This window comes from Tarenaya hassleriana, unplaced genomic scaffold, assembly GCF_000463585.1.
Source record: "Tarenaya hassleriana unplaced genomic scaffold, ASM46358v1 Cleome1, whole genome shotgun sequence".
NCBI classification, from domain to species: domain Eukaryota; kingdom Viridiplantae; phylum Streptophyta; class Magnoliopsida; order Brassicales; family Cleomaceae; genus Tarenaya; species Tarenaya hassleriana.
In genome coordinates this window covers 7,823,592-7,837,132 of record NW_010960187.1, presented here as the reverse complement: position 1 = coordinate 7,837,132, position 13,541 = coordinate 7,823,592, and the positions used below count along the sequence as shown (strand labels likewise).

The 13,541-nt window shown below is 36.3% G+C and overlaps 3 protein-coding genes across 5 annotated transcripts in view; 1 reads left to right on the top strand and 2 right to left on the bottom strand.

The window, feature by feature from the left end:
- Positions 1 to 282, bottom strand: part of LOC104818319 (kinesin-like protein KIN-UA) — a 5,793-nt gene extending 5,511 nt beyond the window's left edge. For all 3 annotated transcript variants that reach the window (XM_010547877.1, XM_019203922.1, XM_019203924.1), the window contains exon 1: positions 6 to 282. In XM_010547877.1, coding sequence (XP_010546179.1) covers positions 6 to 119 — 114 coding nt within the window. In that variant the 5' untranslated portion in view covers positions 120 to 282. The remainder of the gene's footprint in view (positions 1 to 5) is intronic.
- A 5,175-nt stretch (positions 283 to 5,457) lies between these two features.
- On the top strand, positions 5,458 to 9,289 carry LOC104818306 (probable LRR receptor-like serine/threonine-protein kinase At1g12460). The gene is made up of 3 exons (XM_010547850.2): positions 5,458 to 6,023; positions 6,118 to 7,407; positions 7,505 to 9,289. Exons 2-3 carry the CDS (start codon positions 6,245 to 6,247, stop codon positions 8,991 to 8,993), a joined length of 2,652 nt encoding a protein of 883 aa, XP_010546152.1. The 5' UTR covers positions 5,458 to 6,023; positions 6,118 to 6,244; the 3' UTR covers positions 8,994 to 9,289.
- LOC104825267 (probable aminotransferase ACS10) lies at positions 9,262 to 11,682 on the bottom strand. Its single transcript, XM_010557570.2, has 4 exons — positions 11,037 to 11,682; positions 10,410 to 10,570; positions 9,909 to 10,282; positions 9,262 to 9,767 (listed from the first exon to the last, which is right to left on the bottom strand). The coding sequence occupies exons 1-4, from the start codon at positions 11,559 to 11,561 to the stop codon at positions 9,262 to 9,264; spliced, it is 1,566 nt and encodes a 521-aa protein (XP_010555872.1). The 5' UTR covers positions 11,562 to 11,682.
- Between the last annotated feature and the right edge of the window lie 1,859 nt (positions 11,683 to 13,541).

The following is a 13,541-nucleotide window of genomic DNA, read 5'->3' as shown; positions in this document are numbered from 1 at the left end:
TTCCGAAGCGTCGGTTTCGATTTGGCGGAGGATTTGACTCCCGAGCTGGAACCAGAACACTGAGTTCTCAGAGAGCTCTTGTGCGTCCCACTTCTGTAATTCCCTGCACTCGTAGCCATTATTCTTCAACGCATAAGAACAAAGAGAAGGACAAAGAGAAATTCCCCCAGACGAAAACGAAGAAGCTTCTCCTGTTTTTGCTCCGTTTGGTTCCCAAAAAATTCTCTCCTTTTTCCTTCTTCCTGTTTATTTTCTCGGGAAAATTGCAGATAAAAAGAGTGTTTGCCGTGGCAGTGAGAAGTGGAGGGAATCGTGTGAAGTGTGACGCCGTTAAAACTAACTCCGGTGAAGTGGGCCCCATCTCCGTTAAGGCTTGACGTAAATACCCTTTGCGGGTCCCAGAAATTACGTACGTTGTTGCGTGAACCATTTATGAATAAAACACAAATACAGGCACCGTCACGGGAGATGAGGCACATTGGTGGTATACCAAATTTGGATTGGATTATTTAAAGAAATAAATACTTTTTATATAGAAAATAATCTTATACGTTAGCTATATATATAAAGCTACACGGTATTTTAATATTATACACATCACAAATTTGTTTATTTGCTTTAACCAAAAATTTGTTTATTTGCCTGTTAATAAAAATATAGTTAATACTCTTATAAAAAACATAGTTAATACCTAAAGAAATCAGTTTAATTAACTGGTTTTAGTGCATTTTGATAAATCTCATTATCCATATGATAAATATACATGGATTATTTACCAATATATATCTATATATAAATATATATATATTTATACATGGATTACATGATACATATTATTTATATTTAAGGTGGAATAAACACTCTAGATCACGATTATAATAATGTATAGATCTCGGTTGGAAATACATTATAACATGTGAATTCGAAATATATATACAGTGGCATACCCACACAAAAATTGAATTGGGGGCACATATTATATATTTAATAAAAAAACTAATAAAAAGATTTTATCTACATATCATAACAAATAGATACAATATAAAATTGGGGGCATAATATCCATTTTTTTTTTAAAATTGTTAAATTTATAAATAATTTATTTTTTTCTAATATAATTTGGGGTATGTGATGGGGTCCGTCCATGTATATATATATACCCTAACCATATTTAGTTTTACACGTTAGATTAGTGTATATATATATATATTAAACGATAGGGATAGTTTGCTTAAAATTGAATAATGTGAATTGAATTGAGAGGTAAAAATTATAGAGGGGGGGGGGAATAAACGTGTTTGGACTGAAAAAGCTTTGGCGGTGTGGGGAAATAAAAAAGGGATAAAAGGTTAATCAATAAAAGGGAAAATGGGGGTCCCTTTAGAGAAATTTTTTTTGCAGATTAGCCCCAATAAAAGTTTCTCCATTCAAATATTGGAGCGAAGTGAATTGAACTTTGTTAATCGTAATTAATTCATTATAATTTCATTATTAAAGAGTTTGAATTCATGAATTTGCATGAATTTTTCGTATTTTGCGAACACTCCCAACTCATAATTAGATTTCTAATTTATAGTTTTTATTGAAAGATAATACGATACCCTTTGGATGGTATAGTCGGAAAAATTCGATTACAATGACGAATAATAGCAAATATGTAAATTCATCTATCGTGTTTTAACGTAGAAAGAATGTTATTAACTACGTATGATAGGGAATCATATAGTAAATTGAGGCAACGTACATTTGAGAAATAGCGATCCACCATATCATAAGATGATTTTATTATCATGAGATGATGATTAGCATGGTTAAATATAAGCATGAGCCGAGGGTCTTCTTAATGTGAAATCTTTATGTAATTTTTTTTCTTCTCGGCCTTTATTTTATTTTATTTTTCATAATGCAGCCTTTGTTTGAAAGAGCAAAATTATTCAGCCGCAACAACACTTTCTCGTGACGCTGCATGGGCCTATTCTCAAAGCGGCTTTCCATTTTACTCGCTTTATATATTACACAACATATAGGTCATATCGGATTTAGACCAAACATATGTAAATCTGAAATATTTTGATACTTTATCCCAAGATTATAATAAGGAATGCAAATTATTTATTAGGGTTTTGAAGTTGGAGAAAATGATACAGGTTAATGTCCAAACAATCATATATATAACATGTGAGCCAAACTTAAGCTTATATATTTCTCCATACTTGAAAAGCTCTTTACGCACATATATGATGCAGATCCACATGCATGCATTTGCTTATTTTTATTAATGACTCGCCTGCTTTTCTCTTTTTGCTTTTGCAAGTTTTTTTATTTTTATTTCTATTTTTTTAATTATTTTTTTGTGTGACAAGGACGAAATGGACCGCTTAACCATCAAAGGGATAAGCGAGAGGAGAAATTATACGAAACTAGAAGGCTAACCGGCGGGAATATATATACGACGAGAGAGTTGACACCGACGCATGCATGCATGCATGCACGCACGCACGTACAACCGCGCGTATCATCATGTGGTTCTTTGCGTCACACGACTTCTCAAAGGGAGGGTGGTTGGTTGGTTGTATCGCATTACTTTGCGACAGTGATTGCAAGAGTTCTCAATACGTTTGAATACTCGTTATAACGATTCACGTTTACTGATTCATGATTTTTTTTTTATAACCAGGTTCTTCGGGTCTTCGGCCCGACTACATCCACTCTAACCCCGAGACCAACCTTTGTATATAGACCATTTTGATTCAGAAATTACATCTTTCCCCACCAGTGGAATCGAACCCACGACCTTGAGTATGACTTTGTCACCTCTCAATCACTGTCCCGCCAACTGTTGGGTAACTGTTTCATGATTTGTTTGTTCATAACACTTGCGTTTGCGATGTAAATTACAAATCGTAAGATGTTTTTAATCATTTAATTATCATGATTATTATTTAATAAAAGCTATTCATCGAATTTATAAAATAATTGATTAAAGAAACTCAAAATATAAATTTTTTTTATCAATTTAATTTATTTTAAAAATATATTTAAAAATATTTAAAACAATCATTAAGACAAAATATAATATTCAACACTTAACAAAACAAAATCGTCATAACGTATATATAATATATTTTTTGCAAAAACAAAATGGGTATATGTATGCATATCAATACATACATACATACATACATACATACATACATACACACACATGTGATTGCATATATGTGTACACAATATATATATATATATATATATATATATATGCTTTAGATATCTTTTTTGTCCAATACATTGGATATTTGCTTAGTTCATATGGTTATGGCTCTTCGATTGCTGTTTAGGGACAAAACTTAAACGTAATCATGGTGTTTTTATTTACGGTAAAAATGCAAAAATAAAAAATAAAAAAAATATGAAACTCATAAGGGTAGGCTGGGCAGCATTTATAAACGTGCAACGTTAAAAAGATTGTTCTCAGAAAATGACACAGACTCGACGCTCTGTCCTAAATATACATTAGAGACGGAATAAACTCTTATAATTCTTACCAATTAATCGAATTTTTTAAGAAAAAGATGATGCACCCACCCAAACACATATACACATTATAATATATATATATGAATGTGTATTAGTATATATATATATACCCAATCTGGTGGGTTCTGATTAGGATCCTATTTATAAAATTTATTGTCTATATATGTGTATGTAATAATTTTTTTTTTTTTATAGAATGTTTCTCAGATTTTGGAGGTAGGTCAAATTATAAGTTATTAAATTTCGGAAGAGAAGTCAGCCCGAGTAAAATATGGTCCCAATCCCCAAAATCAACGGTCGGATTGGAATTTATGAGCCCCCCACTGTTTCTATTTATTTTCGTATATTTTGTATAATATAGTACTATAAATGTATGTAAATGTGAAATCTGTTTCCCATGACTAAGTTCTCACGACAGTTTCCAACGTTTCACATATCTCATTAAATGTTTTGGATGACCAATATTTATATTTCGTAAAACTATATCGATAATCGTTGCGATGAATTATCATTATTGATGTGTACGCATATATTTGTATAATATATATATATATATATTATGGTTGCAATTAAAAGTTACGAATATAAACAACGTATATATCCACACACACATGCACATATAACATGTGTGTATGTATGTATGTTTGCTCGCCAAATTTATTTTCGTATCTTATATAAAATTTATTCTTCGAAATACAATATACTGCGTCAGAATTATATTAAAAAAAATACAAGAAAATTGCAACTTAAAGCGTTAGGGATCTCCCCCAACTCTGTTGGTTTGAGAGTCCACTTCCTGAACAAGAGGTCGTGAGTTCAACACCCAGGGTATGGAGATTTCCCCTCCGGCCACCTTCGGGTGCTTCACATCCCACACGTGTGGTGCCGGTTGTGCGTGTGGATCGGGATTAGTCTGGGTCCTTTAGGTCTGGGATTATCCGGTTATCAAAAAAAAAAAAAAACTTAAAGCGTTAGGCAGTCTCATATCTTTTACATTTCGAATATATATGAGACTGCCTAAGGCTTTTTTTTCAGTTATTGAATGAAATCATGTTTAGTTAAAAGAATATATATTTTTTTTTTCTTTCAAAATTATATTAAAAAGGATAGAGAAAACTTGCAAATGCGATTGAGCACTTGGGGGTTCTTGTAACCTATATATATTTTGAGGACTAATTTAGAAATTTTTAAAAGTTCAGGGAAATAAAAGAAAGAACATCAAGAACGAGTCAACAAAACCAGAAAAAAAAAGGAGGGATACATATTAGGGAGAAAAACAAACAAACGACAAACAAAAACAAAACAAAACAAATGGCAAAAAGACTTCCAGTTTTGGCCACCTGTCTTGTCTCTCTACTCTTATCTTCTCTCATTTCTCTTTCGTACCCCTTAATTTACAGAATTTTAACTTTATTGCCCAACAGTATTGGCGTTAACAGGTAAACCCATTTTCTTTACAAACTTCAAAATTATGGGCGTTTAAGTGTAATAAATTGGTCATCTTCGAAAAGATGAAAATTAATTATGCCATTGGTGATTATTCCTAGTGAAAAGAATTCTTAATATATATACATATTATATGATTTAACGTAGGTCTCCATTTCTGCGGTCTATGTTAATTATATCTAATCTAATCATGGATTACTTAGAGGCTGACTGACATTCATGTGCAATGGAATATTAAATGTACCATCATTTGTAGTTTGTACACATATATACATTCAATATGTGTGGAACTATGCTAACCCTTGGACCAGCAAAAATTGAATTTTATTTTTATTTTTATATTTTGAAAAGTCGTGTCCAATTAATATTTTGCAATTTTTAGGTTCCAATTATTTTATGGCAGCTCGGTTGGTGAGAGAGAGAATAAATGCTTTGGTAGTACAGACAAGCAGACACCCCTCCTCCCACTGTAAATCTATACATACATTGCATACACGTCCATACACCGATACACGCGTACATAAATGCGTATATATGTTTATACATCTCCATATAGATAGATGTTGAAGAAGGCATGCACGTGGTTCTTCGTCATATGGTGGAAGCCACATATATAAACATATCGATATATAATTTGTATACAGACATTAATGAGAGAAGAAGCTTTTGCTGAAGGAAGAGAAGAAGAAGAAGAAGACAGAGAGAGAGAGAGAGAGAGTATTAAATTCATTCACCTGCTTACTTTCCAGCCAAGGCACACTCTTCACACCCATTTCTCCATTAATCTTCTGTACTTATTTGCTTTCTCTCTCTCTCTGAGCTTCTCTCAAAATTCACAATTTTTCTGCTTTTGTTTCGGAAACCTAGAAAGCCCAGATTCTATTATCTGTTTCTGAACCTGGGTTTTCCTAGAATTTGTGATTCTTAAATTGTTTCTCGAGGTTTTGATTCGTTTTTTCCTGGTGAAGAGGTTGAAAAGAGGAAAATGCAGCTGAAATTTCTCCGCTTTGGCTCAATCCCAAGAAGACCCATTATGTTCTGTCGGTATTCTGTGTCCGTTTTGCTCGAATTTCGGATTTTTCGCTGTGGTTGGTGACGATAGGACATTAATGCAGCTACTTTCTCATCCTTCAGATGTTCTTCTTCTTCTTCGTCTCCAATTTCGACTTCTGTGGAAGAAACGGTGTAGTTTATCGAATCGGTTTCGAATTCGGATCCGCGAGCCGATAATGCCAATCGGGTAGATCCAATTTCGCCAAGCATGAGAAGGGTTTATTATCGTTTCTGGGTTTCGGTGATTACTGCCATTTTCATTACATCATCTCCGTGTTTCTCGTACACAGCCGAGGAACGAGACATCTTGCTGCAATTCAAAGAGACCATCACCGATGATCCGTACAACAGCTTGGCTTCATGGGTCTCCAATGGCGACTCCTGCAAGAGCTTCAATGGAGTGTCTTGTAATCCAGAAGGGTTCATCGACAAGATTGTGCTTTGGAACACAAGCCTCGCCGGTTCCCTAACGCCGGCACTGTCCGGTCTCCGGTCTTTGAGGGTTTTGACGCTATTTGGCAACAGGTTTACAGGTAACCTACCTCTGGAGTACTCCAAGTTGCTAAATCTGTGGAAAATCAATGTCAGTTCCAACGCATTGTCTGGTTCCATCCCCGAGTTCATAGGAGACTTGCCTAGCTTAAGGTTTCTCGACTTGTCCAAAAATGGATTCTTTGGAGGGATTCCTGTCTCTTTGTTTAAGTTCTGTTACAAGACAAAGTTTGTCTCACTATCTCATAACAATCTCTCTGGAACAATTCCCGGGTCGATTGTGAACTGTAACAATCTCGAAGGCTTTGATTTCTCTAACAATGACATTACTGGTCAGTTGCCTCGAATCTGCAATATCCCAGTTCTTGAATATGTGTCTGTAAGAAGAAATGCATTATCGGGTGATGTGCAAGAAGAGATATCCAAATGCCAGAGGTTGAAACTGCTGGATATTGGAAGCAATTCTTTCGACGGGTTGGCACCTTTTGAGGCTCTCCAGTTCAAGAACATGACATATTTCAATGTTTCCGGAAACCTGTTCGGTGGAGAGATTGGCGAAATCGTTGAATGCAGTGAGAGTTTGGAGTTTTTGGATGCCTCGTGGAATGGTTTAACCGGTAGTATCCCAACCGATATAACTGGTTGCAAGAGTCTTAAGCTTTTGGACTTGGAGTCTAATGAACTGAATGGCAGTATCCCGGGAGGTATGGAGAAGATGGAGAAGCTCTCTGTGATCAGATTAGGCAATAACTCTATAGACGGGACAATACCGGTAGAGATAGGAAATCTCGAGTTTCTGCAGGTTTTGAATTTGCATAACCTCAATCTTGTCGGTCAAATTCCAGAGGGTATTGTCAATTGCAGGGTGCTTCTTGAACTGTGAGTGAATTCTTTGCTCGAAACCCGAGCTATGTTGGTCTGATTGCGCATATGGATCTCACTTTTCGATATTCTTACAATGTTTTCTTGTTTGCAGAGATGTTTCAGGAAATGCATTAGCTGGAGAGATCCCTAAGAACATATTCAACTTAACCAACTTAGAGATTCTTGATCTGCACCACAACCGTATCAATGGAAGCATTCCGTTTAGTCTTGGAAATCTCTCCAGAATCCGGTTCCTTGATCTTTCGCAGAATTTACTTTCCGGGCCTATCCCGTCTTCCCTCGGGAACTTGAAGATGCTGACACATTTCAATGTTTCTCACAACAACCTCTCGGGCATTATCCCTCCTGTTCCTACAATCCAAACTTTCAAAGAATCTGCATTTTCCGACAACCCTTTCCTTTGCGGCGATCCTCTCAAAACACCATGCAATTCACATGGAACCGCAGCAAAATCCAGAAACCCTAAAGCTCTAAGCATCTCTGTTATCATTGTTATCATTGCAGCAGCTGTCATCCTTGTCGGTGTCTGCATAGTGCTTGTCTTGAACCTGAGGACCCGTCAAAGGAAACGAGATGAAGAAAGACTTGCTATCGAAACCACTCCTCTGGCTTCAACCGAATCAAGTGGCCTCATTATCGGGAAACTTGTTCTTTTCAGCAAGAGCTTGCCATCCAAGTACGAGGACTGGGAGGCCGGTACTAAAGCCCTGCTTGACAAGGAGAACATAATAGGCGTCGGATCAATTGGAACGGTCTATAAAGCGACTTTCGAAGGCGGGGTTTCCATTGCAGTGAAAAAGCTCGATACTTTAGGAAGGATCAGAAACCAGGAAGAGTTCGAGCAAGAAATCGGGCAGCTTGGAGGTCTGCAACACTCGAATCTTGCTTCCTTCCAAGGTTACTACTTTTCCTCAACAATGCAGTTAATTCTCTCTGAATTTGTCCCGAATGGAAGCCTCTACGACAATCTACACCTGAGAATCTACCCGGGAACGAGCACTAGCCATGGAAACACCGATCTGAATTGGTATAGGAGATTCCAGATTGCATTAGGAACGGCAAAGGCACTCTCTTACCTTCACAACGACTGCAAACCCGCGATTCTTCATCTGAATCTGAAGTCAACCAACATACTTCTGGACGAAAACTACGAGGCAAAGCTATCGGATTACGGATTGGGGAAGTTCCTTCCGGTTCTAGACAGCTACGGTATGAACAAACAGTTTCACAGTGCAGTTGGGTATATAGCTCCAGAGCTAGCACAGAGCTTGAGAGTGAGTGAGAAATGTGATGTGTACAGCTATGGTGTGATTCTTCTTGAGCTGGTTACAGGTAGAAAACCAGTGGAATCTCCCGGGAAAAACGAGGTATTGATCTTGAGGGATTATGTGAGGGATTTGCTGGAAACGGGTTCGGCTTCTGATTGTTTTGACAGAAGGTTGAGAGGGTTTGAAGAGAATGAACTGATACAAGTCATGAAGTTCGGGTTGATTTGCACGTCTGAGAATCCGCTGAAGAGGCCGAGCATGGCTGAAGTTGTTCAGGTTCTTGAATCTATCAGAAATGGCATGGATTCTTGAGGAAACTCCTTTAGTTTTTGCACAAAGATTGCAGAGAAATATGCAGTGACTAGGAAGAGAGATCAAGGGAAAGTTCATTCTTTTGTGGTTTAGGTTATCACAGTTACGGTGTCTTAGGTTCAATTTTTTTCTATGAAATCTGCATTCTTTCCCCTTGATTTTTTTTTGAAATAAAAAAAAAAGAATCGATTTTTTCATTCGGGTTTGTTGGTGTATACGAAAAATTGGGTTAACCGGGCGGTTATGATTCAACCAATTCCCGGTTTATTTACTCAATGCAGACTACCTTTCGGATACGGTTGATAACTACAAGCACGTCTTTCTCAGACAAATTACCAAAACAAAACCGGAACCATCCTGGTTCTATACAATGACAACAAGATCCTGGAGTTACATTGATCTTGCCAATGTTCAAGAGCTTGTTCCACAGTTCAATCTCGCCTTTCTCAGTGTAAGAGGACATGAATCCTCTCAGATCAGCCCAACAGACGAATCCTCCATTGCTTCTGCTGCAGCTTATCCCCAAATCTTTCAAACCCTTCACAGTTTCTGTGTAGATCTTTTGTAATCTCTCCCTGTTGGTTTTCACAAATGTCTGAACAAAACTTGGGTTGGAAAGTGCAGATATGAGCAAATGCTGAGTCGGAGATGATATGGGTGAGAGCCTCATGAGCTTTCTGGAAGCTTCTAGAATGTTCTTGTTCAAGGAATAGATGGCACCGACTCTGAAACCAATGAAAGATATTCGTCTGAGTTCATTCCGCCCTTTATTTCCTATAAAGGTCATAAATTGGGGGCTTCTATTTCTATATACACCCAGTTAATAAAAAAAAATGAACTTTATTGAAACTTTCAAAAAAAAAATTGTGAGGTATATTTTTTTTCCTGTGTTATCTAAATATCTTTCAAATTCACCAGATACGCCACTGTCGCGTTTCCGACCTCTTTCCCGGTCAAGATTCTCGTCTGTGCCTGCGATCTCAGCCGTGCTCACAAACCCTTCTCCTTCATTCCCATGGACCGATCCTGCAAAGATCTCGTTGGAGATTACATGGATGTTTCTCTCCCGGGCAAAGTCGAAAAGGGCATAGAGGTTTTCTCTGCTCAAGTGACTTCCCACTGGATTCGACGGGTTAGAAATTATGATGCCACGGATTCTGACACCACGTTTCTTGGCCTGACAGAATGTCCGATCGAGTGCACTCACAGATATGTTGAAGTTGTCAGCACTTCTGCAAGGAACGTGTATGACATCCACCCCAGTTCGCCATTTCACGTCCCGATCAAATCTGTACAACAGAAGTTGAAGCTATTGGTAACGTTTCAGTTCAAGCACACAGAAAACAAAAACCCGAAAAGAAAAACTCGTTCTTCGAAGATTCATCATTTCTCATAGCATTATGCTGTATACCTTACCCTGGGGAACATGGTGTAGGAATCAGGAAAGCGTTTCCAGGATCAGCTAAGCAAAAAGAAAGAATCTCAATGGCTGATGATGCACCAGAAGTCAATAATAACTGTGATGGATCAAAGGAAACCGAATTCTTGGTTGCTTCAGACATGAACCCTGCAACAGCCTGTCCCCAGAAAAACAAACAATGCCCAGAAATTTCTCTCAATAGCACATAAAGACTCCATAACAGAAAACTTTGCGGATATATGATGTAAGGTTCATATTTCATGATTCAACATTCATATGTATGTTATAATGTCACCCTCTTAACAAATATCAAATCCACATCTTCTCCATGAGCATTGCAGTCATCACAAATGGGCATTTCATTTCTTCAAGCTAATGCAGAGATAGAGAGAGATCCATGCATATGAACACAGGGACCAACCATTCTCAGCTCCATCTGTCCATTGGAGGGAAGACAAGAAGCAGTGCCACTTATACTCAGTCGTCCTGAAACTGCTTCCCTCGGATTCTCCGAAAGCCAATCCTCAAGAAAAACTACAGAGGGGATTCGAGAATGATCGATTTCGAATGACAAATCAACAGAAAAAATGAAAACTTTTCGAGAATTCCGAGAAAAAGCCAACCTTGTTCTGAGCTAAACCGAGTTCGATGACGCCATCCGCGTTACCCGATTCGTCATACGGGTCCTCCTCGACCAGCTTCATCCCCACGTCGTAAGGCGAGTCACCGCCCTTGATGACAGTATTCGCCCGACCCGAACCCGAAACCGAAACGGGTCCACCCGAATTTCTCGGCCAGAGAAGAACCCGAGAGAGAGACCGAGGTAACCCAGTGAGCTCCGTGAGATGCCCAGCGGATTGCGACCGGGCCGAACCCGGAGAACCAGACCCGGGTGAAGAACCGGAGGACTGGTCGGTCGTCGGGTCGGGTTCGGTTCTCCGGTTGCGTTTGAGGTAAAGCTGAAGGAAGTAGAAGAGACCACATGGAATGACCGAGCCCAGGAACAAACCGCCGCGATTCTGAACCACTCCTTGTAAAGGCACTATGACTCTCATCGCGGTAGTTCCTCCGCCGCCTCCGCCTCCGCCACCTTCGGCGGATGATTTTGATTCCGGTGTCGGGCTCCGGCGAGCTCCGGCACGAGTCATTATTATACTGAACTCGAGAAAAAAATGGAGTTTTTCCGGGTCGGGAAACGGGTTATCGGGTCCACGGCGAACCCAATAGGTTAGAGAAATTTTTATTTTTTAAAAATTGAAATTTCGATTTTCTCTATGGGATGTGTGTGGGAGCGGCGACCGTTCCTCGGACCGACGGTCCCGTGAAATTACCATATTGCCCCTCTCGTTTTCTTGGGTCCCTCTATGTTTGTAGTTTCTTAGAACTTTTTTTTTGGTAAAGTTTTTTTTGTTTATTTATATATATAATTAGATACATATATACTTTCCCCCTGATTTGCATATAGAATAAAATTTATTCTCAGTGGGATATCAACATGTTTGAATATATCTTTATATATTAATATACATATAATTTTATATTTAATTGAATATTTTTTATTTTATGTATATTTTTTTAGAGTAAGACAAACATTGGCAAGAAATCAAGTGGGTTTAGTCACTCGTGTTACTGATGGCTTCTTTTGAAATAATCATAACCTCATTATTTTTTAAAGGGGATATCGCCATAAAAACCCTGTACTCTTCCTAGGTCAACGAAAAAATCCTATACTTTTTTGCTTACCAATTAAACCCTATACTTGGTATCATTAACCAATAAAACCCCAAACTTGTTAATAATTCACCGAAAACCCCCTGCGCCTGCCAATTCAAATAAATATGATGATGTGGCAATAACTTGGTTTCCAAGTTATGTACACATCATCAAAATTATGACACATCACCATTACAAACATAATTACTTTTATTTTAATATGTATATTAGTTGTATATATATATGTTATATGTATAACTAATATATATACATATACATATTATTTTTAATAGATATATTATATGTGTATATGTTAGTTATAATTATTTTTATTGTAATATGTATATTAGTTATATATGTATATGTTATATGTATAACTACAATATATTACACACATAACTACAATATACATATATATATATATATATTATATAGTATAACTAATACATATACATATTACAACAAAAATAATTATAACTAACACATACACATATAATGTATCTATTAAAAATAATATGTATATATATATATTAGTTATACATGTAACATATATATATAACTAATATCCATATTAAAATAAAAGTAATTATAACTAATATATATACAATATATTAAAAAAATAATATGTATATATATATTATTTATAATTATATTATAAATAATATATATATATATGTGTGTGTTTTATTAGTTATAAGTAATTTTATATTTAATATATATTTAATATATATATATATATATGTGAATTTATATGTATATAAATTAATTTAAATAAATTATGTTATTTATTTTTATTTAAAATGATGATGTGTCATAATTTTGATGATGTGTACATAACTTGGAAGCCAAGTCATTGCCACATCATCATTTTTGTTTGAGTTGGCAGGCGCCGGGGGTTTTCGGTGAATTATTAACAAGTTTGGGGTTTTTTTGGTTAATCATACCAAATATAGGGTTTAATTGGTAAGCAAAAAAGTACAGGGTTTTTTCGTTGACCTGGGAAGAGTACAAGGTTTTTATGGCGATTTTCCCTTTTTTAAAATCATTACTTTGGACCAAACGAAAAGAGTTTTTAATTATTTAATCTTAGACTAACCACAACCAAACGATATTCGGGAAAATAAAAACGGCATTACAAAGTTCTGCTTATATTTTGATATTTGCTGAATGTTTATTGTTTTGCGGCATTATAATATATCATTTCTTTTTCTGAAAAATAAATTATAATTTCCATAGGAGAAATCTCATTACGCAAAAATCTGATTTTTATTTTCGTTGTACTGCAAATTATAATTACCTTAAGTTTTTTTTTGGAACATATTAGTGGAATTCGGGTTCTTAAAGAATTTTATAATTATCAATTTGAATTCGAATACACATTTTTTCGCAAATAAATAATGTAACATAATAAGTTT